Source organism: Myxocyprinus asiaticus, chromosome 6 (assembly GCF_019703515.2).
Source record: "Myxocyprinus asiaticus isolate MX2 ecotype Aquarium Trade chromosome 6, UBuf_Myxa_2, whole genome shotgun sequence".
NCBI lineage: Eukaryota > Metazoa > Chordata > Actinopteri > Cypriniformes > Catostomidae > Myxocyprinus > Myxocyprinus asiaticus.
In genome coordinates, this window is record NC_059349.1 from 39,644,468 (window position 1) to 39,669,822 (window position 25,355).

General features: G+C 37.8%; 1 protein-coding gene across 1 annotated transcript in view; it reads left to right on the plus strand.

Moving 5' to 3' along the window:
- The window catches only part of LOC127442342 (uncharacterized), a 219,310-nt gene that overhangs the window by 91,554 nt on the left and 102,401 nt on the right, over window positions 1-25,355 (plus strand). Inside the window, exon 2 of the mRNA XM_051700298.1 lies at window positions 1,959-3,689. Coding sequence (XP_051556258.1) covers window positions 2,214-3,689 — 1,476 coding nt within the window. The 5' untranslated portion in view covers window positions 1,959-2,213. The remainder of the gene's footprint in view (window positions 1-1,958; window positions 3,690-25,355) is intronic.

A 25,355-nucleotide genomic window follows, 5' to 3' on the forward strand; every position in this document is an offset into this window, starting at 1 on the left:
ATGACTTTCTTTTCTTTGTGGAACACAAAGGATATGTTAGGCAGAATGCCAGCTTCAGTCACCATACACTTTCATTGTATTGGAAAAAAAAAATATATATATATATAATAAAAGTGAATGGTGTCTGAGGCTAACATTCTGCTAACATCTCCTTTTGTGTCATAAGGAAGAAAGAAAGTAATATGGGTTTGGAACAACATGAGTAAATTATGACAGCATCTTCATTTTTGGGTGAATTTGGTGAATTTTTAATGCTATGACATACAATGACTTTCTAGAGAACTGTGTGTATCCAACACATAATATACTATAAAAAGACATTCTGTGGTTATACAGTCAAAAATGCATTGCTTTGCAGTTATACAGCTCAGGGCATTAAGATACACAACTCATCATGCATTGTTATGCAGTTATACTTACCATTATTCAACTTTCTGTTCATTACTCTTCATAAACACAGCTCAAACTGCTCTTGCACATTGTTCATGTCAAATCAACATTACACCTTAAACTGTAAATTTGCGAAGTTCACAGTGCATTGTGGTGGAAACAACTTTATTTCATGGTAACTGCAAAATAGTACTGTGAAATGATCCATCATCAACTTGGACTGAGCTTTTCTATAAGAGGAGAAGATTGCATGCTTAACTCCTTGAGAAGCTTGTCATTCATTTCAGCCAAAAAAAAAAAAAACACTATAGTGAAGTGTTTTTTATAGTTGCATTAAATTAGTTGTATTCAATGAATTTAACTGACAACCACAGTAAGGACATGCTTGAATACATTTTTACAAAAACTATTTTATAATGTATTTGCCTTGTTTGACAAAAATACCAAACACTTGAACTAGAAGGTCTTGAAGTGTTTCCACAAGGGAAGGCTCAACATAAGCTTCTACACTTTAAAAATCAGGGCAGTTGACTATAAAAACACTGCTTTATAATCACCATGCAAATGGATATAGACTTTACTGTAGAATTTGTGCTGATTAGAATTAATTGAATTACAATTTTGGAAAAGATTAGCTCAGGACATGACCCAAGATGAACAGTGGCCCCAAAACGTATTTGAAATCATAAGGCACACTTAAATATGTATAAATTTCATTGCATTAGATAGCAAATTATCAAACCAACTGGCAAACAAAACAATACTATACCTTTTTTTCAGAGCAGTCTTTCTTTGCCATATTTGCTATTACTTTTAACCAATTGGTCTGAAGGTCAATTTTTGGTGAATATATAAAGTCAGTTCTGTAGCATAGAAAACACAGGTGTAGTTTTGCCTTAATTTTGAACAGTAGCCTTACAAGCTTCTTTTTGTCAAATGTTTTGTTGGAAATTGTGCTTGTTCTATCTTTCTTTCAAATAAATGCAACTTGGTTTTATATTTTGTTATCTAATGCTATTACATTCATACATTTTTAGTGTGGCTTCAATGTCCAAGTACTTTTTGGGGCCACTCTATCACCACAGCACTGATGTGAAAGTGAATGAAATGCATTATCCAATAAGAGCACAAATGATTTATTCATGGGCTTTGTGCCTTAATGTTTTTGCAGACACTTTTATCCAAAGCAACATTCAGTTGTGTGTGAACCTTGCCATTGTTGGCATCATAATCTACCAGTTTAGCTAAAGCAACAGTGTTTATACCTGTAGTTGAGTTACAGAAATAGCCATTATAGGACAGGAAAGGATAGGGAGAAGTGGGGATTACATAATGGGAAACACAATTTTCTGATCTTTATAATGATGCTTGTGACATCTGACAGATAAAAAAACAAGCATCAGTCACTGTGGCTCATAAGTCAAGATGATGCTACTGTTTATGATAATTCATAAGTGAACGAATCAGCATGGCTGTGTGTTCTGCTACCTTGCCTTGTCATTCCACTTTTAATTAACATACTGCAATGATTATAGTTTTAACTTAATTATCTTTATCTTTTCTCTTAGGGCATTCAACTCTCTGTGGGAAACTGAGTAAAACATTTTGCCAGAACAAAAACAGAGGCTCTGCAAGATAGAGAGAGATACATTAAGTGTAAAAAGACAGACGCATGATCTCCAGTGTTGGGTGAAGGGTGTAATGGAGGAATAAGTGAAGGGGAACCAAAGTGAGAAGAGAAAAAGAAAGAATGAAGACAACTGTAAAGCGAATACTTCTTTTCATCTGTTGTCATTTCAATTAATACGTCAAAATCAGGCAACATGATTGAAAGGAGACTGCTCCTGTTGGTGTATCTCTGTCTTTTAGGAGGAGGGTGTGTCACTAAGATTGTTCGAAGGAGGGGAGTGGGCTCGATTCGAGCCCAGTTGCATGGGGGGAATGGAGCAACTGACCAACGGGATGCAAGTTTGGAGAGGAATGGAAATACAATAACAAGATTCAAAGAACTGATTGGTCCTGAGGAAGTTGAAGAGCAAATTTTGGCTCACGAGAGTCGTGGAGCTTCTTCTGTCTTCAACAAAGAAAACTTTGTTGGGTTTAATGCCAAACAACCTCAAATAAATGAAGATTCTGAGGTACAAACAGCAGCTGATGACACCAGAGACCTGGTAGATTTGAGAAGGAACCAAAATTACACCAGGAAAAGTGATGTTTTATCTAAAAATGGCAGAATTGACAAATGGATCCCAGTTCACCACAAGTCGACATCTGGTATGCGCTTCAGAATCCCCTCGAGATCCAAAGTGAGTTCATTTTCTGCTATTCACACTACAGAGGGTACAAAGGTATTCACTGCAGATTTACCACGGAAATTAAACCTGACTGGAAGCTATGGTGTGTTAAAACTGATATCTAAAGACAACCTTGTGCGGATTGTGAATTCCCAGCTTCAGAGTGTGCCAGGTCTCAATATTCCAGGCAAAATTAGTCACAGCAGGAAAAGGGATTTAATCAACATGGATCACAGCCAGATGGAGGCACTCAAAATGAAAAAACAAGATAGGGCAGGTACACTTGAACTTTATAACACTGATAACCAGACTGTGGAGCTACATTTAAGCTCTTTCACAAATGGCAGTTTAAATCCAGATCAGACTGTTCGCACTCTCTGGAAACCATTTAGTGGATTCAATATGGATGTAGGCGAGGTTGACAGAAAAACAGACCGGGTACCAGGCACTGCCGCATGGAAGTACAAACACTTAACGACTCTCATAGCATCAACTCCCCAAAGTGAGGTCATGCCCAGCACAGAGATGAATCCCTTCGCAAGTCAGAGTGATCCAGAGTTGCATATGGGCATATCGCACACACCTTCTCAAATGGACTTAGGACATCGATCTGATGACTTTTTCAGCTCACCTACCGAAAGGACTCTTGATGTTAAAGGGGAATCAGATCAAAGCGTTCATATGCCAGAACTGAAATTTGGTGTCACTCAGAATCCATTGATGAAAAATTTAGAACCCATCGATAGCAGTCACATCCTAAAACTTCCTCCAGATCTAGAATGGGGAAAGAAGGAAGCAGATGACAGTGAAGAGATAGCTGTTGACTCCCATCATGGTGGAGGTGGGAGGGGCCTTGTGTTCCAGGAAATGGATGAGGATAAAGATGAGGGTCAGAGCCAACAGAAAGGGGAGATCTCTCGATCTAGAAGAAGACGAAGCTGGATCTGGAACCAGTTTTTTGTCATTGAGGAGTATGCTGGGCCAGAACCAGTGCTCATTGGAAGGGTAAGAGCAAAGTCTGTTTTCCTTAACATGTAAAAAGTAAAAGTGGCTGCATACTTTTTCAGCCGTCTTGCTTCTGGAAGCATTTTTTCCCATTTAGTTTTTCAATGGGTTTTCATAAAAGTTTTCATAAAAGTGTTCTAAGCTATGAACTAAACCAACCAGCTGTTGATTCACACATTTACAAACTTTTATTTGAAGCAAAAAATTATTTGAAAATTGGACAAAAAGACAAAGGTTATTACAAGACTTATTTAATTAAGGAATGAACTACAAACATATATGTATCTTTGCGAATGACGTAGTAAAATGTTAAACTTTGGAAATATATAAAACTATTGTTCTAAGTTGTTGATAATACGTAAGTATAGAAACAATATATTTTCATTTTATTGCAAAATATTCATATACACTCACTGAGAACTTTATTAGGAACACTATGGTCTTCTATGGATTTCTGCTGAGGTACACAAATGGTAGGCCCACTGCTGCCTCAATTTTCTTAGCTGACAGAAGTGGAACCCAACGTAGTCTTCTGCTGTTGTAGCTCATTCACCTCAAGGTTCGATGTGTTGTGCATTCTGAAATGCTGTTCTGCTCACTACAATTGAACAGAGTGGTTATCTGAGTTACCATAGCCTTTCTGTTAGCTCGAACCAGTCTGGCCATTCTCCATTGACTTCTTTCATCGACAAGGCATTTCTGTCTGCAGAACTGCTGCTTACTGGATTGTTTTTTGTTTTTTTTCCTGAGTAAACGCTAGAGACTGTTGTGCGAGACAATCCCAGGAGATCAGCAGTTACAGAAATACTCAAACCAGTCCATCTGGCACCAACAATCATGCCACGGTCGAAATCACTGAGATCACATTTTCCCCCATTCTGATGGTTGAAGTGAACATTAAATGAAGCTCCTGACCCGTATCTGAATGATATTATGCATTGCACTGCTGCCACATGATTGGCTGATTAGATAATCGCATGAATAAGTAGGTGTACAGGTGTTCCTAATAATGTGCTGCTCAGTGATTGTATATAAAAATATATGAGTAGTTTGAGTGAGACCCATTTGACTGCGTCATTGTGTGCCGGGATTCTTTATTTGTTGAGTCTTTCTCTTCAGGATCATGGATAGTGTCATGGAAGGAATTCACAATTAAACATTTTTTTTTTTTAATGAAGTTCATATAATGTGGACTGATGGCTTCAACAGAAGCATATTCCAACGATTAACAACCTCAGAGCTTTAAAGGTTTAAAAGTTATCCTTAAAATTCAATTCCCATGGAAAAAAATAATGGGATTTTTACTTGCGGAACCAAACTTTTTTTTCTTTTCTCCCAGTTTCTTTCACAAATGTGCATTTCTATCAGTTGCCATCAACTTTTAATAGACATTGATTTCCATTATATCTAAATTACTAGCTTTTCTAATTGAATAATAAGCTGGGATATATCAATTTGGCACGATAACAGCAGAGATCACTAACCAATATGACCCTCACAAGACAGCAAATTGAGAAAAGTATGTGGCCAAACAATGTGACCAAAACAAGTACCCCATGGAGCATTGTGCCTGAATGTTTATCACACCACTGATCTTAATGGCATTAGTCACATTATCCCAGTCTCTTTTTCTTACTGTCTTTGTCAATTTGATTCCTAGGGAAGTCGAGCTCTGCAGGTCACAGAATAATGTTTCAATCAGCCTCTTAATCAGCCAGTGAGGGAGCAAGAGGGAAGCTCAAGCTGAGGTATCAGACTCTAGAGACTAGCTAGCTCTCGAAACGAACACAAATGTGTACTGTGCCCGCAGTTGTTTACATTTTTCCCTAACCTGTACTGTTGTGTGCTGGATACACAACTTGGCAAGTTCAGCGACAATATACTTAATCATGTCTTCGTTTGGGCCGATGCCGTCAATCTGACGTTGATCCGTTGAGGTAAGCTGGTTCAGTAGCTATATATGAAAGATTTGGAAATTAGTATCTTGGTGCTGACCTGACTCAGCTAAACGCCTTTGACATTGACCCCACCACAATCCCGTTGGCCTTCTTTGGCCCATAGGTAATCGGCGGGCCAAATGCACTTGGCCGTTGCCCCCGAAGAAGCACGATGAAGCCCCGGAAGTGACAGTGGGAACTGTTACTGGCACACACTTGCACGCCCTCATTTGGCCCGATAGTGGAAACATGGCTAATGTACTGCACTCCCCATCACTTACAGTACCAGTAAAATGTTTGGATATTATTCTTTATTATTACTATTTTCCACAGTAGTAGTCTGGTTTGGATTCTGATTCTTCTTAATGATTCAATTAACAATTCAATTAACAAGGTTTGACGTGTTGTGCATTCTGAGATGCTATTTTTCTCACTACAATTGTACAGTGTGGTTATCTGAGTTACCATAGTCTGGCCATTCTCCGTTGAATGTCTTGTCATCAACAAGGAATTTCTGTACGCAGAACTGCCGCTCACTGGATGTTTTTTGTTTTTGGCACCATTCTGAGTAAACTCTAGAAACTGTTGTGCGTTAAAATCCCAGGAGCTCAGCAGTTACAGAAATACTCAAACCAGCCCGTCTGGCAGCAGCAATCATGCCACGGTCAACATTACACAGTAACAGTTTTTGGTAAAAATTTTTCATTCACTAAAAAGAACCAGCTCATAAGTGTAATTTGTTTGGGAGGTAGAGATGTATATTTTGTGCTGTAGATTCAAAAGAACAGGCTCATAAGATACAATAGTTCAGGAATCGGACTACACTAGACAAACTCTATGTTTTGTGCTGTAGATTCAAAAGAACGGCTCATAAGAGTAATTCGTTTGGGCAACAGACTGCACTGGTCATGCTGTATATTTCGTGCTGCTGATTGAGTGTTGCATTTCTGCTGAATAGTGCAGCAGGAACCACTGTCAGAGTATTTTAATGCGATGTTCTTTCTGCATCGGTGGAAGAATGCATGTTCAAGAACTGTTAATGGAACTGGAAGTCATGAAACTCATTTGATTCCAATAGTTTAAAAAAAAATGAAAACGGTTCTAAAAAAGAATCGATTCTCAGTTTCCAACCCTAGAAATAAAACAAATGTAAGTATGGAAATCATGCAGTGACCAAAATAAATCACAACTAAAGTGGCTTCAACAAGTATTTGGACACTTAAATCGCACTAAATATTGTATAAATGCCATTGCATTAGATACAGTAGCAAAATATCAAATAATGTTGCGTTAATTTTAAAGAAACATAGCTCAAGCACACTTTTCAAGCTAAACATTTAACAAAAATATGTTTGTTAGGTTTTAAATGATAAAAGAATAAAATCTGGACTGATTAATATCTACTACTGTAAAACATTCTTGGCACTCTCTCAACCAACCTCATGAGGTGCCGCCTGGAAAACTTTTTAAATAGTATCGAACAAGGGTGGTACTAGGAGGTGATTATTGGGGGGGCTGGGGGGCATTTTGGTCTTTAGGGTGGGCAGCTGTTTATCTCTTTTTCGGGCCGGGGGTTGCTCCTTTTTGATAATTTCGAATGGGTTGCTCCCCCTTAATCATGTTTCAGCATTGTTCCTGGGGGTGTCATCATTTTCAGTGGGGGCACAAGGAAAATCTTAGACCCTTAGACCCGGCCATGGTATTGAAGGTGTTCCTATATATGCTGTTGACACTTGTTGGCTGCCTTTTCTTCACTGTCTGGTCAAACATATCCATTTTAATAAAAAATTATGTTTTTATTTATTTATTTATTTATTTTTTAACAAAATTCATGCATAGGCACAACTTATAATTGTCTACCCACTAATTTCTTTTAGGTCTTTAAAGATTTATTTTAAGGGCTGTAAAATCATGAGAAACAGATATTTAGTTAAGTGTATCCAAACTTTTGAGTGGAATTTCAGATCAGTAGTTGTTTTATAGTCTTCTCTCTCACTCTCTCTCTCTCTCTCTCTCTCTCTCTCTTCTTCTCTCAGAGCTGCAGTTGAGAGGCTGGGAAAAGCAGTGGGGTAATACGTTGAGTAAATGAATGATGATAATTCTCAGTGTTTACCCGAGGCAGTCAGACAGCACTGTGGGATAGATGGAAAAAAAAGCAAATTCCCCTTTGCCTGCTCTTCTGGGACTTCTTCCTGTCTGCGAGTTTGCTCCTCCAGCATTTAATGGAACCTCTGTGCTGTTAATACCCAGCTCCATAGCCAGACACATCCACCCAATAGTTTTAGACACATTTGATCACTACGTTTCAAATGAGATGTCTGTTTAGAGTGGCTAAGAAGACAAGCACTGATCTTCATTAGGAGCACGTGGACAGAAAAAATACAAGATAGAGAGAATGTGGGTAAGAGAAAGAATGGTGAATTAGGAGTTGAAAAATGCCTTTGGTGCTGTTGTCTACAGATGGACAGTCCTGTATGTCATTAGAGCCAATATGGTGTGCTTAACAGGTGGCAATGCAGTCACTGACAGGCCTCTACACAGTGTGGGGGAATGAATTGAGAATGAGAATGAATTGTGCACAAAATACTGCGTGCAAAAGTGACGCAACTATTTAGTGAATCGTTCCTAAGCATTCTTCACGGTATCTAACACTAAGACTGACCCTGTTCAGAGTCAGAGCGTGTGTTGTGTATGTACACATATAATGCTGTTTTACGTCCTAATGCTCTTATGGCTGTATAATCTTGCTGCTTCGACCCTGTGCTGGGCTGGCTGTGCGGCTACCTGAAGATCAATAGGGATGTGTTTGCTGCGCCTTATGACTGAGATGATTATGATTTAATAAAGGGCTGAGGTAAACTACATAGCCTTGCGGCAAACGTGCCAAATGCCACAGTATCTCAATCTACGGCATGAAGCTAATCAAAGGCTCAGCATTTGAATTTCTGAGCTAGTACATGCTCATAATGGTGTCTATAAATACTACACTGGCTGATGTCCCGTTATCCAGCATTTTAATGTGTTTTATAGTAGGTAGCATCAATTATAGGCCTATGTAATTATCATTATGTTAGATCATAATCAAATTGGAGAGTTTGCATTACAAGCATACACATGTTCTGAGTTACGTTTTTATCAGAGGACTAATTTCCAACCAAAGTGAGCATATGCAGGGGGTTTATGATATCTATGATACTTATGATACTAGGCTCATCTGTAATTCCATAATGAGTACAATTTCGTCTTAATGTATGAGCATAAATTAGCAAATCTTTAGCATTTGAAAGCATTAGGGTGTGACCACTGGGATTTTTCACTGTACTGTATGTACAAACTTATCATAGCATTATGGTCTTTTAAAACTGTAGGTCTCTGTAGACTGTTTCTAACAGGCATAATTTAGATGCACAAACCGAAAATGTGGTTATTGGGTTTTGGTTCTCTTGAGAATGATTTGAAACAATACTTTTAGTGCTTGCAAACACCATCATTCCGCTGTGTTTTTCTGTTTTTGGTGAAGCTGTTTTGAGGTTTGGGTCTCTGATTATCTATTTAAATGTTTCAGCCTTTTCCCTCCTCTGTTTGTTTGATTTGCTTTGATTTAAAACGTGTTCCTTTACAAATCCGCAGACCTGTTTTGTCAGTAACATGTTTGGCATACCTTTCACTATTTTATGTGGCATGGGATTGTGAATATTGATTAATAGTAAGTGTAAGTCTACATAGAACTATTGTAACTACACAAGCAGCTGTCATATTAAAATGTATTTCCGCCAGCTGTATCAACTAATGAGACTCAAACAGGGAGATAAAAATGAGAGACAGCCATTAGTCCTAAATAATCATTTCTTTAATAACAAATTCAGTTGTTGATCTCTCATAGAACCACAGAAATCTCCTATTAGACCAAAACTAACGGTTGAAGAGATTCTCCCGTTTTTAGCTTTTTTCACTTTCATTTCATGTTTTAAAATCTTCTCTTGGTAAGTGCATCAAAACACCATTAAATGTGATTTTAACAACGTTCACAAACACTTGATTTCTTTAATTTCATGGCAGCTCAGCTATCTCCAGTGGGATGGCTTTTGAAACCTCTCCTCCAATTTGATATTTCAAAAGCGGGTCTTAATATGTCGGGACATTAGTTGAGACTAGGGACAGTATAAGGGGGAGGAGACCGACCACTCGTAACATAAATATAATAAACAACCACTCGCTGATTATTTCTATTTATTTATTTGTATTATTGCTTCCTTGATGATCTATGCTTGTTTGTATCTCTTGTAATAGTTGTGCATGCATCCCTGCTTTGTCCTGATCAGTGAAGCTGCCCACTGTTCTTAAAAAAAAAAAAAAAAAAAAATCCTCCAGGTACTGCATGTTCTTTGGCTTCCCAGCATCTTCTGCACATTTAAGTTCTTCCCAACTGTGGCTTTATGACCAGCTTTTGACACTTTTGACACAACTATTACAACTATTACACAACTATTAAAAAAGGTGAAAACATGTAATGTAGCTTCTGAAAGGCAGTACTAAATAAAAAATATGATACTTTATTCCTTATGTTTGTATAAATTGTATAAATAAGACAAAAATGGGCTGCAAACTTATGCACTCAAATGTGTGTGTGTGTGTGTATATATATATATATATATATATATATATATATATATATATATATATATATATATATATATATACACATATATACAGTATATATATATATATATATACAGTATATAGTACTGTCCAAAAGTTTTAGTCACTTGTGTAAAATGTTGCATAGTGAGGATGTCTTCAAAAATAATGCCAATAATTTTAATTTATCAACAAACATCACACTTCCAGTAAACATAAAAAAAGCTAAATCAGTATTTGGTGTGACCATCTTTGCCTTCAAAACAGCACTAATTATCTTAGGTACACCTGGACACAGTTTTTATTGGTTGATGGCAGACAGGATGTTCCAAGCTTCTTGGAGAATTTGCCACAGTTCTTCTTTCAGTTTCGTCTGTCTCAGTTGCTTCTGTCTCTTCATGTAATCCCAGACTGACTCAGTGTTCAATGGGGGGCTCTGTGAGGGGCCATGCCATCTGTTGCAGGGCTCCCTGTTCTTCTATTCTATTCTATTTGCAAAAGGAATGTCTAAAATGTATATTTCCTATTGACACAATTTATATTTACTATTGACACAAAAACCCTTATTGTTGCATAAATGTTACATTTTATTCAAAATTTTTCTCAAATATGTGCTGCCTTTCAGGCAAATCAAAATACAGTGACAATCAAAACGTATACTGTATATCACCTACAGAATACCGCAGGAAGTTTTTTTTTATTTTTATTTTTTTTTTTTACATTACAGCCCTTTTGTGGGTTGTGATGGGATGTCACAGGTCCATTGCTTTTCTTTTCTTTTCCCACTCCATCCTGTGTGTGTTAGAGAGAGAGGGTATGAGTGTGTTGCCCTTGTGTTCCTGCCTTATGCTCAGTTGCTGATGGGTAATACAGGCAACCTGTAATGTAATATGCCCAGCTTTCAAGCTGTTCCTTAGAGGAACAACACACTGCAATCGCAACCAGCTGCCTGAACCCCTGCACTCTTCCACAAGCTCCAGGGGCCCTGGCTGTCACGAGGGAACCTAGTCGATGCTCACAGAATCCACCTGTGCTGCTTCACACACAGCACATTGTAAAGTGTGAAGATCTGAGACAATCTGTTATTAAACCCTATAACTCAATTCAACAGAAGCAAGTTGTAGCACAGAGAGCATATTTTTGCTGAAAAAGGAGGTTTGTATGCCACTGTGGAGCTCCAAGCTGGTTAAATTGAGTAACCTTGGAGCATGTGCAAATTTCGTGCTGTGCACGCGTTTGCAGTGCTGGCACGCTGAGTTATTACATTTCTCATTTCTTGAGCACTCGGGGAGCATTTTGAATATGTTAGGTGTTGGCAGGGGTAGGTGGTGGCTGTCACTGGCATTTTAATGGGGTGTGTCTCATGGGGGGCCAATATGGCATAGTGTGCAAGATCTGGCCACACACACACACACACACACACACACACACACACACATGGCCGGTCTTCTCTCATTCCTGAAACCTTGACCAAATAAGTACGACTAAATATGTTTTAAATAAATTATACATCCAAACAGAATTAAATATCACTACCAACCCAGCTGAAAGGGCTATCTTAGACTCACATAAATTTCCTGGGTTGTTTTTCCGTTCATAGATACAGTATGCATGTTTGCGTTTCTGTGACAGCTGAAGGGTGTGTGCCCCCTAACTAGTCAATCAGTACATTTACATGTACTTTAAAAGTTCGATGTCATCATAATTTGCGTTGTAAATTTACTTTGCTGTTAAACGCTAAACACATTTATGCATTTAAAACATATTAAACCTTGTGAATGTACTGACTGCACTGATGCTAGTTTTTGATGATCTTCGCAGATTCTGGTCACAGTATGCCTTCCTCTTCAGTTACCACTACACCACTGCATAAAAGTTGAGTAACCTAATTAGTAATGTGATCATTTTGCCAAGAAGTAACCAGTAATCTAATTAAATTTTTTTAGAGAAGTAATTTGTAATCTGTTGTAACCAACACTGCTGGTCTACCAGCATTGTCTTTCTGGTGAAGCTGGTTAAACAAGTAAATCTTGCTGGTAAATGTAGTTAAAAAGCATGGTGGGGACACCAGCATTCAATGCTGAGAACCAGCATACAAAACATATGCTGTTGACCAGCAATTTTTAATTTGTTTTTACAGGGAAGCAAGGGAGGAGAAATGAGTAAAAATAAATAAACTGAGAAAAAGAGAGTGGGAGACACACAGAGGGTGAGACAGAAAGAGAGCATTTCAGGGGCAACAGTTACAGCACATACTAGGGCTGGGCGATATGGACCAAAAATCATATCTCAGCATTTTTAGGCTGAATGGTGATACATGGTATATATCTCAGTATTTTCTACGAAGTGGACTAAATGTTTAGTTGTAAGTCAAAGCCACATGTGAGATGGTAAATGAAGCTTGCAACGTGCTTTGTTTCGGCCAGAGGACTTTTCGGGCTGCGAAGGCTTTGCGGCCAGGGTTGCAGCAGCAGCATGAAGTTTAACACATACTGCATTTTATGGCGCTGTTGTAAATGGTGGGAGAGATTTGAAGTGCTTCCACTTTTGTATGCAACTTGTTTATGGCATTCTCTACAGATGACTTGCAAGGCTCGAAATTAAGCATTGTGATGTGCTTGGACAAGTAAATTGGTCATTCACTTAAAAAAGTTACTTGTCCAGAGAGAAAAAAGGACATGTTATTGGTTACATGCTCAAGTAATAGTATTATACCTATGCAATCAACTACAGTGCATCCGGAAAGTATTCACAGCGCTTCACTTTTTCCACATTTTGTTATGTTACAGCCTTATTCCAAAATGGATTAAATTCATTATTTTCCTCAAAATTCTACAAACAATACCCCATAATGACAATGTGAAAGAAGTTTGTTTGAAATCTTTGCAAATTTATTAAAAATAAAAAACGAAAAAAATCACATGTACATAAGTATTCACAGCCTTTGCCATGACACTCAAAATTGAGCTCAGGTGCATCCTGTTTCCACTGATCATCCTTGAGGTGTTTCTACAACTTGATTGGAGTCCACCTGTTGTAAATTCAGTTGATTGGACATGATTTGGAAAGGCACACACCTGTCTATATAAGGTCCCACAGTTAACAGTGCATGTCAGAGCACAAACCAAGCCATGAAGTCCAAGGAATTGTCTGTAGACCTCCGAGACAGGATTGTATCAAGGCACAAATCTGGGGAAGGGTGCAGAAAAATTTCTGCAGCATTGAAGGTCCCAATGAGCACAGTGGCCTCCATCATCCGTAAATGGAAGAAGTTTGGAACCACCAGGACTTTTCCTAGAGCTGGCCGCCTGGCCAAACTGAGCGATCGGGGGAGAAGGGCCTTAGTCAGGGAGGTGACCAAGAACCCAATGGTCACTCTGACAGAGCTCCAGCATTTCTCTGTGGAGAGAGGAGAACCTTCCAGAAGAACAACTATTTCTGCAGCACTCCACCAATCAGGCCTGTATGGTAGAGTGGCCAGACGGAAGCCACTCCTCAGTAAAAGGCACATGACAGCCCACCTGGAGTTTGCCAAAAGGCACCTGAAGGACTCTCAGACCATGAGAAACAAAGATTGAACTCTTTGGCCTGAATGGCAAGCGTCATGTCTGGAGGAAACCAGGCACCGCTCATCACCTGGCCATTACCATCCCTACAGCGAAGCATGGTGGTGGCAGCATCATGCTGTGGGGATGTTTTTTAGCGGCAGGAACTGGGAGACTAGTCAGGATCGAGGGAAAGATGAATGCAGCAATGTACAGAGACATCCTTGATGAAAACCTGCTCCAGAGCGCTCTGGACCTCAGACTGAGGTGAAGGTTCATCTTCCAACAGGACAACGACCCTAAGCACACAGCCAAGATAACAAAGGAGTGGCTCCGGGACAACTCAGTGAATGTCCTTGAGTGGCCCAGCCAGAGCCCAGACTTGAACCTGATTGAACATCTCTGGAGAGATCTGAAAATGGCTGTGCACTGACGCTCCCCATCCAACCTGATGGAGCTTGAGAGGTCCTGCAAAGAAGAATGGGAGAAACTGCCCAAAAATAGGTGTGCCAAGCTTGTAGCATCATACTCAAAGACTTGAGGCTGTAATTGGTGCCAAAGGTGCTTCAACAAAGTATTGAGCAAAGGCTGTGAATACTTATGTACATGTGTTTTTTTTATTTTTATAAATTTGCAAAGATTTCAAACAAACTTCTTTCATGTTGTCATTATGGGGTATTGTTTGTAGAATTTTGAGGAAAATAATGAATTTAATCCATTTTGGAATAAGGCTGTAACATAACAAAATGTGGAAAAAGTGAAGCGCTGTGAATACTTTCCGGATGCACCGTAGATTCTCTGGGACAGAAATGTAAACTGCGCTGGGTAGGGGAGGTTATTTTATGTTACATGTACACATGTAGTCAGTTAAAGGAAAGCATCCATCACCATCATTTACAGCAGGGGTGCTCACACTTCTATGGAATAAGATCTACATCATGTTATTGTAGCAAAATCTACCATACACAATATATACGCTACCGTTCAAAACTTTAGGGTCACTTACTCATTCTATATTTATTTTTTTAATTTTTTTCCCACATTTTAAAATAATAGGAAAGTCATCACAACTATGGAATAATAGAAATGGAAATATAGGAATTATGTTGTAACTAAAATAAATCCAAAATAAATCAAAACTATGTTATATTTTAGCATCTTCAAAGTGGAGTTTGCCTTGATTTTGCAGAAATGTATTCTTGACATTTTCTCAACCAACTTCTTGAGGTATCACCCTGGGATGCTTTTTAAACAGTATTGAAGGAGTTCCCATCAATACTGGGCACTTAGTGGCTGCTTTTCTTAATTATTCAGTCCAAGTCATCCATTTCAAAAACTTTTTTTTTTTTTTTTTAATATACAATTTTAGTTTTGTAATTAAATAAATTAATATATTGGCACAATTATATTTTTGTCTACAAAACTAATTTAAAACATTTAAGCATACACCTTCAGATCAAAATGTTTTTAAGATCATGAGAAACATTTCAGGCAAGTGACCCCAAACTTTTGAACAGTAGTGTACATTTATCACAATACCAAAATTTCAGTAGTCTTTTGTGAAATGTATTGATTTTGGATACCAGCTTCAATACCACAACAAATAATAGCCTAATAGCCTAATTTATTAATTATAAAATAATGAATTTCTTAAGTTATTATTCAAGAGTAGCAAACAGTCAGTAATAAAATAACAAAAGAAAAGCAATGAATAAAAAAATAAAAATAAAAAATAAAATTAAAAAACCCCCACTATAGAATATAAAAATACAAATTAAGAAAACTTAATTTTTAGCTTTTTAACAGCTTTTAAAAAAATTAGCAGTATCAAGTATTCAATTAAACATTCAGAATGCATTTGACATAAAACTACTACTGGTCTTCCCTGTATGAATAATACTTTAATACTGTTATACTAGAGTTATACAAGTAAAGTTATCCAGCCAAGAGCAGTGAGTGGTTTTGTCGTTTTCTTTTTATATTTGTTTGATTAATATTAAGGATACACTAGACAGTGGCAGGTCTATTAGGTTACATTTAAACTTACAAGTCGTACATTTCGATACAAATCAGCTTTTCCCCTCAATGTTTATGTTCACTTTAAAAATAAAGTGTTTACACCTCACCAAGATGGGCATTTTGGCAGAATTTTGAAATGTATTTGACCATTTAAGCATGAGCATTCTCAGAGCACACGTGCATGTAAAGTGCCACACACACACAAGCTGCCTGTCAGTCAAACAGCACGCAGCTGTGTTGCTGCTCATCTGATCTTTTAAATCTAAACCATCTCCAAATAATTTAACCATTGTTTTTCTTTTTACTAACCAGGTCTTCTTCGGCAGTGTGAACTAGCGCTGTGTCTCCGTTCATGTTGCAGGAGAACTTATGAGTGAGTGGGACCGGGTTTGCACGCAGACGCAGACGCAGAGTGAGAGTGGGGGTGGGGTTGCACGGAGATTGTGAGAGAGGAGAGATGCAAACAAGGCATGGCTTTAAGGAAGAAACTGGTTATGTAACGTAACATCAAACTATATCGATATAAATGGTATTGTCTCATCCTATATCTCGTTTGAAAATATATCGATATACCTTAAAAAGTCGATATACCGCCCAGCCCTAGCACATACATGCTGTGAGAGAGATCATCAGTAATAATTGCGGAATGTCTCATTCACAACGTCTTTGTGTTTTCTTTCACTCTGTCTCTCGCAGTGAAAATCATTTAGCCTCTGGGCTGGAGCTCAGCAGGAGAGAGAGAGCAATTAGAGAGAGGAAGAGACTGACAAGGAGAGAGAGCGAGAGAGAGAGAGAGAGAGAGAGAGATGGAAAGAAAGGGTACAGGTGAATGATAATAGAAGCTGCAGGAATGCTGCGGAGATGCAGACTGGAGATGAGCAGCAGGGTGGGCAGCAGAAATGAAGGATGAATGGAGAGATGGGTTAGCAACACTGACATATATATAGAACTGGATCGTTGACGCAACGGTAAACTGCCTGCAGGAGGTGAAGCCACCAGAAGTGTTCGAGCGGCCATATTTGTATGCCCAAACTGCCATAGAGCCTCAATGACTGACAGGCAAAAACACCCCTGTTTCACTGTCTCCGACCTGCGGATAAGACAGTTGCATTACGCCCCCTAGTGACAATCATGTTTAATGTTTAATTAGCTCGTTGTGGATAATATTCGTTACGAGGGAGAAGATATTCGCGGATCACAATGTCAGGTCATTCACCTGCCCCGGTGTTCAGCCTATCAGTATAGCACAACGATCACCTAAAGAAGCTAGAAAACTGTCCACGAGTAGCAATGTAAGTTGGAAAAGCTGTAATGTCTGCTTGTTTAGGGTGACAATACGTCCTTACCCCCGAAAGGGACTTTAAAAAAGTCAGAATGGGATTTCCAAGAGGTATCTTACCTCAGTTTCAGTGAACTTGTTAAAATTCAGCTGATCTGTTTGCTGTAACATTCAGCTGATCTGTTTGCCGTAATCTGTTTGCCGTAACATTCAGCTGATCTTTTTGCCATAATCTGTTTGCCGAAACATTCAGCTGATCTGTTTGCCGTAACATTCAGCTGATCTGTTTGCCGAAACATTCAGCTGATCTGTTTGCCGTAACATTCAGCTGATCTTTTTGCCGTCACATTGAGATGATCTGTTTGCCGTAACATTCAGCTGATCTGTTTGCCGAAACATTCAGCTGATCTGTTTGCCGAAACATTCAGCTGATCTGTTTGCCGTAACATTCAGCTGATCTTTTTGCCGTAACATTGAGATGATCTGTTTGCCGTAACATTCAGCTGATCTGTTTGCCGAAACATTCAGCTGATCTGTTTGCCGAAACATTCAGCTGATCTGTTTGCCGAAACATTCAGCTGATCTGTTTGCCGTAACATTCAGCTGATCTTTTTGCCATAATCTGTTTGCCGAAACATTCAGCTGATCTGTTTGCCGTAACATTCAGCTGATCTGTTTGCCGAAACATTCAGCTGATCTGTTTGCCGTAACATTGAGATGATCTGTTTGCCGTAACATTCAGCTGATCTGTTTGCCGAAACATTCAGCTGATCTGTTTGCCGAAACATTCAGCTGATCTGTTTGCCGTAACATTCAGCTGATCTTTTTGCCGTAACATTGAGATGATCTGTTTGCCGTAACATTCAGCTGATCTGTTTGCCGAAACATTCAGCTGATCTGTTTGCCGTAACATTCAGCTGATCTTTTTGCCGTAACATTGAGATGATCTGTTTGCCGTAACATTCAGCTGATCTGTTTGCCGTAACATTCAGCTGATCTGTTTGCCATAACATTCAGCTGATCTGTTTGCTTTGCCTTAACATTCAGCTGATCTGTTTGCCGTAAAATTCAGCCTATCTGTTTACCGTAACATTCAGATGATCTGTTTGCCGTAACATTCAGCTGATCTGTTTGCTTTGCCTTAACATTCAGCTGATCTGTTTGCCGTAACATTCAGCTGATCTGTTTGCAGATGAAGTTTGTTAGTGGTGGATACTGTTTGATATAGATACACATAACTCGCTCTGGATTTCAAGAAACAGGAAAAATTCTCGACTTAAAATAATTGAATAATTACATGTGTAGGACGTTTGCGTTTTAGGGATGATTTCAGATATAAAATCTGTGATTGAATGATTAATGTTTACTCGCTGAAATTAGATGATTTCCTATTAAGTCTATAGGGACATTGGAATGTTTGGGCATAGCAATATGGTGGCACAGTGGCTTCACTGATATGAAGTCTATGAAGTAAAATGTCGAAGGTTAATGCTGCACAGAAAATGAGCTGGAATGCATGCAACAGTGGAGGGTCAATGCTGAACACACATGCAGGCAAGCTCTTTACACTGAAGTCCATCTCTCTAATAGTAAAAGTGAGAAAGCAAATGAAAATAAGGATATACAAGAGTATAAGGATATACAAGAGTAATCGAGTAATCGTTCTGCACCAGCTAGTCGACTATTAAAAACACTACTCGAATATTGTTAGTTAAGTTTTCTTGCGCATTTGTCTGCTGTGGGCAACAATGAATTATATTGTATTTTTCCTCTGAATCTCTCACCAAATCTCTCAGCGTTCTTGGTAACGTTTGTGAATAAAATAAAATAATAATTTCACGTGTGTCATTCATGTTATTTTAAACTTACATTATTATTCATGAGAAACTGATTGCACGTTTTAGTGGGTTAGATTGCTTGACTACAAAATTACTTGAAAATACCCATTCCTAACTGAAATGACAACCTCTGAAATAGGACTGCAACCAACAATTATTTTGATAGTTGACTAATCGAATTATTATTTGAACAGTTGTTCAATTATTCAATCGATTATTGCAACGATTAATTATTAGCTCTTAACCAAAAATTCAGCTTATGCCTCGAGTTTAGAGGTTGTATTAAATATGTACTCACAAAAAATAAAAAAAAAAGAGGACGAAAGCATCTTTTAAAAATACCTCTACATTACATTCACTGAATTACAGGAAAAAAATACTTGAGGAGTTTAATTCAGTAAAAAAAATCACTGCAAAACTGTTTTTGTCTTTGTTTCCATTTAAAATATCAAGAAATTCTTAAAACAAGATAATTTACCCATGAAGCAACATATAAGATGTTCAGACTTTTAGAGAATTTTCTGAATATAAGTGCATTTTGAAGCCTATATAAGTCTATTTTTTTCACTTGTTTATATTTCTGCCAGCGCAGTTAATATACTTATATTAAAGATTACTCTCACAGAGCACTTTACTAGGAACACCTGTACTCCTACTTATTCATGCGATTATCTAATCAGCCAATCAAGTGGTAGCAGTGCAATGCATAAAATCAGGCAGATAAGGGTCAGGAGCTTCAGTTAATGTTCACGTCAATCATCAGAATGGGGGATAAATTCGATCTCTGTGGCATGATTATTGTTGCCAGTTTGAGTATTTCTGTAACTGCTGATCTCCTGGGATTTTCACACACAACCGTCTCTAGAGTTTACTCAGAATGGTGCCAAAAACAAAAAACATCAGAAGGATACGGTAACTCAGAAAACCACTCTGTACAATTGTAGTGAGCAGAATAGAATCTAAGAATGCACAACATGTCAAACCTTGAGGAGGATGGGCAACAACAGCAGAAGACCACGTCAGGCACTTTATTAGGAACATAGTGTTCCTAATAAAGTTCTCAGTGAGTGTATATTTAACATTCTCTGAAAAAAAAAAAAAATATTTTCTGCAGTATAGCCCCTCAAGCAAATGTACCTTGTTTTAAATGAGTTTTCGATATTTATATAGTAAAACAACCCAATAAAAGTCTAATTAAAAACTTATTTTGTTGCAGTGTATAATGGGCTCTCTCACCTTTTTGTTCATTTGATTACATATTAAATGTTTTACTCACAAAAGACAAACTCCTTATTCTTAATAGAACTTTCTTCAAGAAAATATACGCTGAGATTATGATTCAGTATATCGCAAGCCATCAAGTTATCATCTGAAGCTGCAGCAAGTGCGCGCAAGAGGGTGCATCAGACGGGAGCAGTTTTAATCTCGCTCAGATTGGGTCACTTTAGGGACTCATTGAAGTGGCTCTGACCGCACAGAGAAATGTCAGTTTTAGAGTTTGTGCTTATTTACATACATGACCCACTTCCTTATTATTTTAACTTTAATAAAAGATGTATTAAAGCAGGGTCGGAGTGGGATTCATATTCAGCCAGGGAATTTAATTTCCAAGTCAGCTGGTGGGGTGGGGTGAACATGATAAAACAAGAACATGGAAAAAATATACTATATATATAAAATTGCTAAAATTTACTGCAGTTACTAGAAAATTATAAACTCTCCCTGTCTTAATACCACATATGGCATTTAAAATGTATTTCAGCATTCTGATATGAGGCTTCATTGCATCTATTGTAAAAATATGTGAATTTTAATTTCAAGTGTATTTTAAAGTCTATCTAGGCAAATAATAACAATAGTCTGCAACTGTACATAAATATTTCAAGACTACAGATACAGACTCACAATGCAAATTTTCAGTACTTTGTATTTTAGACATTTTAATTAATATAGCAACAGATTCAGTGAAAATATGTGCAGCAATTTAATCTTCAAGAAACTTACTGAAGGTTGAGTGATCGTCTTTACATTCTACATGCCATTAAAAAAGTGCCAAATACTAAAAATTAGAGCAAAAAAAAAAATTGCAAATCTGTCCTTTTTCTTTTTTTTTTTTTACTTGGAGTGAAAATGTTATGAACACTGGCAATACGGTTACTGTCTCTTTAAGAAGATTGGGCTTGAGTGCATAATACAATATTGAACGCACTCTGCACAGTTTGTTTCGTTAAGTTTAATCTTTTGAGAGCTGTAAAATCCCATTATTTCCATACTGTGTTGTGCTGTTGCATTTGTATTCATTTACTTTAAGTATTCTCTTGTTTTGTGAAAATAAATAATACGTTATTATCATTCTGCACTGCAAGGAATGAGGATTTCAGAGATTAACTGATTGAGATTGTGAGACTAAAGTCAGTACTAAACTTGTGATAATCTGCTAACTGAAGCTCATTCAGCTAATAGTATCTGTTCTTGCTGGAAGACAGAAATAGAGAGGAATGGAAAATAATTAATAGAGGAGAGAGAGAGAGAGAGAGAGAGAGAGAAGGCAGTGAGAAGTGAGAAAGCAAAATATTTTATTTTATCTTATTAGCCTTACTGTCTCTTAAAATATTGCTGAAAGGCAAGAAATATTTTCTTTTATTATCTTATTAACACTACTAGTACCTTTTTTTATTCTGCTTTATTGAATCTTTTTTTAATCTTTTCTGTCACTGCATTGTTTTGACAGAATTGTATGGAAAACAATTATGTCAATAAAGTACTTTGAAATTAGGAGAGAAACAGAGAGGGTAATAGAAAATAATTAATAGAGGAGAGAGAGAGAGAGAGAGAGAGAGAGAGAGAGAGAGCGAGCAGCGAGAAAGCACAGTGAACAAGGAGAGAGTAGGAAGCAAGAGAGAGGGAGGGCCAAGCAAGAGCAAACGAGGGAAAGAGAGCGTGGTTAAATACCATTTTATTATAAACCCCTGTGGAGAAGAAATTCATATGTGTTTCTGTTCTGAGAGTGGGAGCTGAAAGGAAGAAGTAGAGGAGGGGGAGGATCTGGAGAGTCTATTATAAATGAAATTCAAAGAGAACATGTCGAAGCCATTCTGTTATCCCCTCTCTCTTTCTTCTGTTCCCTTCCTCACCCTGTGTATCTTTAAAAATCAAGATAATGCCACACACACTAGCAGTGCAGGACTGCATTTGTGCTTCCTTTACCCACGCTTTTCATTGCATGTTAAAGTGAACTTAGTTTGATTGCTCAAAGAAGCAGTGTTATCTCATGACATTCTGATATTTTTGGAATGGATTTAAACATTGTATAAAGTGTTATATGGAGCTCAGATTATGTAGGCCTACATTTCTAAATCTAAAGTTTAAGAAGCTCTGAGTCAAACTCATATTTAATGAATGTTGCAACAAGACAATTGATTTCGCGCAATTAGTAAATGCTTAAAATATTAACAGCTTGGGAAAAAGCCATACAATTTTCCATATATTTGTCTTATATTTTGATGACGTGAATGAGCTGAGAAAATACAATCTCCCCAGCACAAAAAGTTATACATCCATTGCTGTAACCAAAAGTGTTATAAATGTACTGCCAATCATGACAAATTTGGTCAACCTCTTGATAAAATGTGTGCTCCCAAACAGCACACTTACGATAAACTGTAAACTTTAAGTTCGCCATGGCTTCACTTTCAAAAACAGCGAGTAACGCGAAAGAGAAATAAGCAAACCATCACTTCCATTTAAAGGATTAGTTCACCCCAAAATTATTATTTCCTCATGATTTCCTCACCTTTAAGCTATCCCAGATGTGTCTGCCTTTCCTACTTCTGCAGAACCGAAATGAAGGTTTTTAAAAGCACATTTCAGCTCTGTTTGTCCATTCAATGAAAGTGAATGGGTGCCATGACACTGCTGGCTATTTGATGGTCCAGAAGGCATATTTAGGCAGCATAAAAGTAATCTACACGACTCCAGTCGATCATTGAAGGTCTTCTGAAGCAAATTGATAGGTCTGTGTAAGAAACAAATCAATAATTGAAACGTTTTTAACTTTAAATCTTTGCCTCCTCCCAGCGCTGTTTTGCTGTTTGAAATGACCTAACTCTTGCATAACGTTTGTTCCTCTGTTGTATACAAAGCACGCTCTTCTGACTTCTCGCATGAATGCGCCATCACGCTTATGTCAAGTGACAGCTCCATGATGGGTCGACTGGTAGCAGGAAGTGTTTTTAAATGTTAATAAAGTTTTAATTATCGATTTATTTAGATACAGACATTGACTGTCAATCAACTCGAGAACGTGAATGCGCATTTAGCGTAATCTGAGGTAAAGAAGCACAATGATTCCAGTGTTGTCAGATTTTACTGCTGATTTTAAATATGTTCTTTGATTGTAATCTTGCCCAACCATTTAAAAATACATATATATTTTTTATTATTTTCTCCCCTTTTCTCCCCAATTTGGAATGCCCAATTCCCAATGCGCTCTAAGTCCTCGTGGTGTCGTAGTGACTCGCCTCAATCCGGGTGGCGGAGGACGAATCTCAGTTGCCTCCGCGTCTGAGACCGCCAGTCCACGCATCTTATCACGTGGCTTGTTGAGCGCGTTACCGCGGAGACATTATCTCTCAAGTTGTTCATACATAAAATAATTACATTTTAAATGCTGTCAATACGTTAGTATTGTTCGTTTTGGTGTCTATGCAAACGTAAGCAAATGTATGTATGCTAGAACCACACTTAACGTAAGAATACATACAAATTCTCATGAGAACACACTGGATATCTATGCATCCACTGACGTATAGATACATTCTTGGTTTATTAAAATTAAAAATTATATTAGGGCGGATTAGAACCCGGAATCCCCTATACTAAAGGCAAAACATTTACAAATGGACGAGTCAGTCATTGTTGCAATGACTTGCTATCCATGTATTTATCCGCTGACATACAAAATGCCAGTACCATCAGTGGCAGATGTAGGGATGAAGTTGTAAAACTTCAATTCATGTAAAACGAATTATGTGAAATATTTATTTGAACACTTGTATTGCCCATCAAACAGTAAAAGTTATTTAAGATAACCTGTGCACAATTATTTATAAATATGCATTTTGATGAGCTTCATAAACTGTTTGACTGCCCAGTGGAATTCAGGGGGAGTGTTTGGAAAACCTGTTTAAAAAAAAAAGTAATTTTTAGATTCTATTTTATAACTTTAGTGGTGCAGAAATGACATACTTTACCTTTAATTAATTAATAATCAAGCAGCTGAGGATGTGCAGAACATTTTGAAAGACAGACATTCAAATTCTGTAGACAAATTCTGTTCTGCAGTTGCAGATTCCATCTGGACCTTCTCATAATTGACTCATGAGTGGTTCGGAGTTCAACAGTGACAGACACCATGTTTCGACATAAGAAATTAAATAACTTGCCGGTTCTTTTATGTCTGGCACGAATAAAGGCTTTAGAGATGGCTTGTTCGCTGTGATTTACAGCTGGCGGACTGTGAGGCTTTGGCTCAGCTCAGACAGAGAATGGTCATGATGAGGGTTAACTCATGATTATGCATAGTCCAGTGTGAATACAGACCATGACCTTGAAGCTAATATTTATTCTGTGCCCTCTCAGCTGCGGCTGGCCATCCGCTCTGCTTAACTGTTCCTACTGCCACTAAATGGAGAAAGAGAGAGAGAAATAAAGAGAGGTTATTAGACAGAGGTATGTTTGAAAGGGAGGGGGCCTGACTTGTGACCTTTTGTACTATTAAAACATCAAAATAAAAAAGGTGCAAACTTATGCAAGTATGAATGACTACATGTAAATTTTTGAGCTGTGCATCTAATCTAACAGCATGCATACTGCAAAGGCACATAATCAATATTATCGTGGTGTGCAGCCTGAGGCTACAGTCGAAACAGGTTTTTGAACACCCTACGCAGAGCTGCAAAATGTTTCTATAATTTATACAATGTAATTATGTTGGCATGACAAAGCCAGCATACTGTTATTGTACAAACTGAGGTTATTTTTCCCCCCTTAAGACCTAAGTGTCTGTTTATCCATCCATCCATCCATCCGAGGAAATAGAAATAAAACTATTTTTAAAAATGTAACTATGGAATTTGCTCATGTTCGCGGTGATTAATAAACATTTTCAAACATTGCTTCCTTTTTCCATAGAGCTCGAGATATGTTGGAAGTAGATTCCAGACCACTGTAATTGGTGATCCCTCCACCCCCTTCAGAGTGAACACTTCAGAAGTTTCTCCTTTACTGGGAATACCACTTTCAAACAGACTGAACACTAATGGTTAAACTTCGCTTAACAGTTCTCTAGAGAGACTGACTCTAGCTATTTGTGCATGGTACTTTATAGACAGAGTGTCTTGGACAAGTAC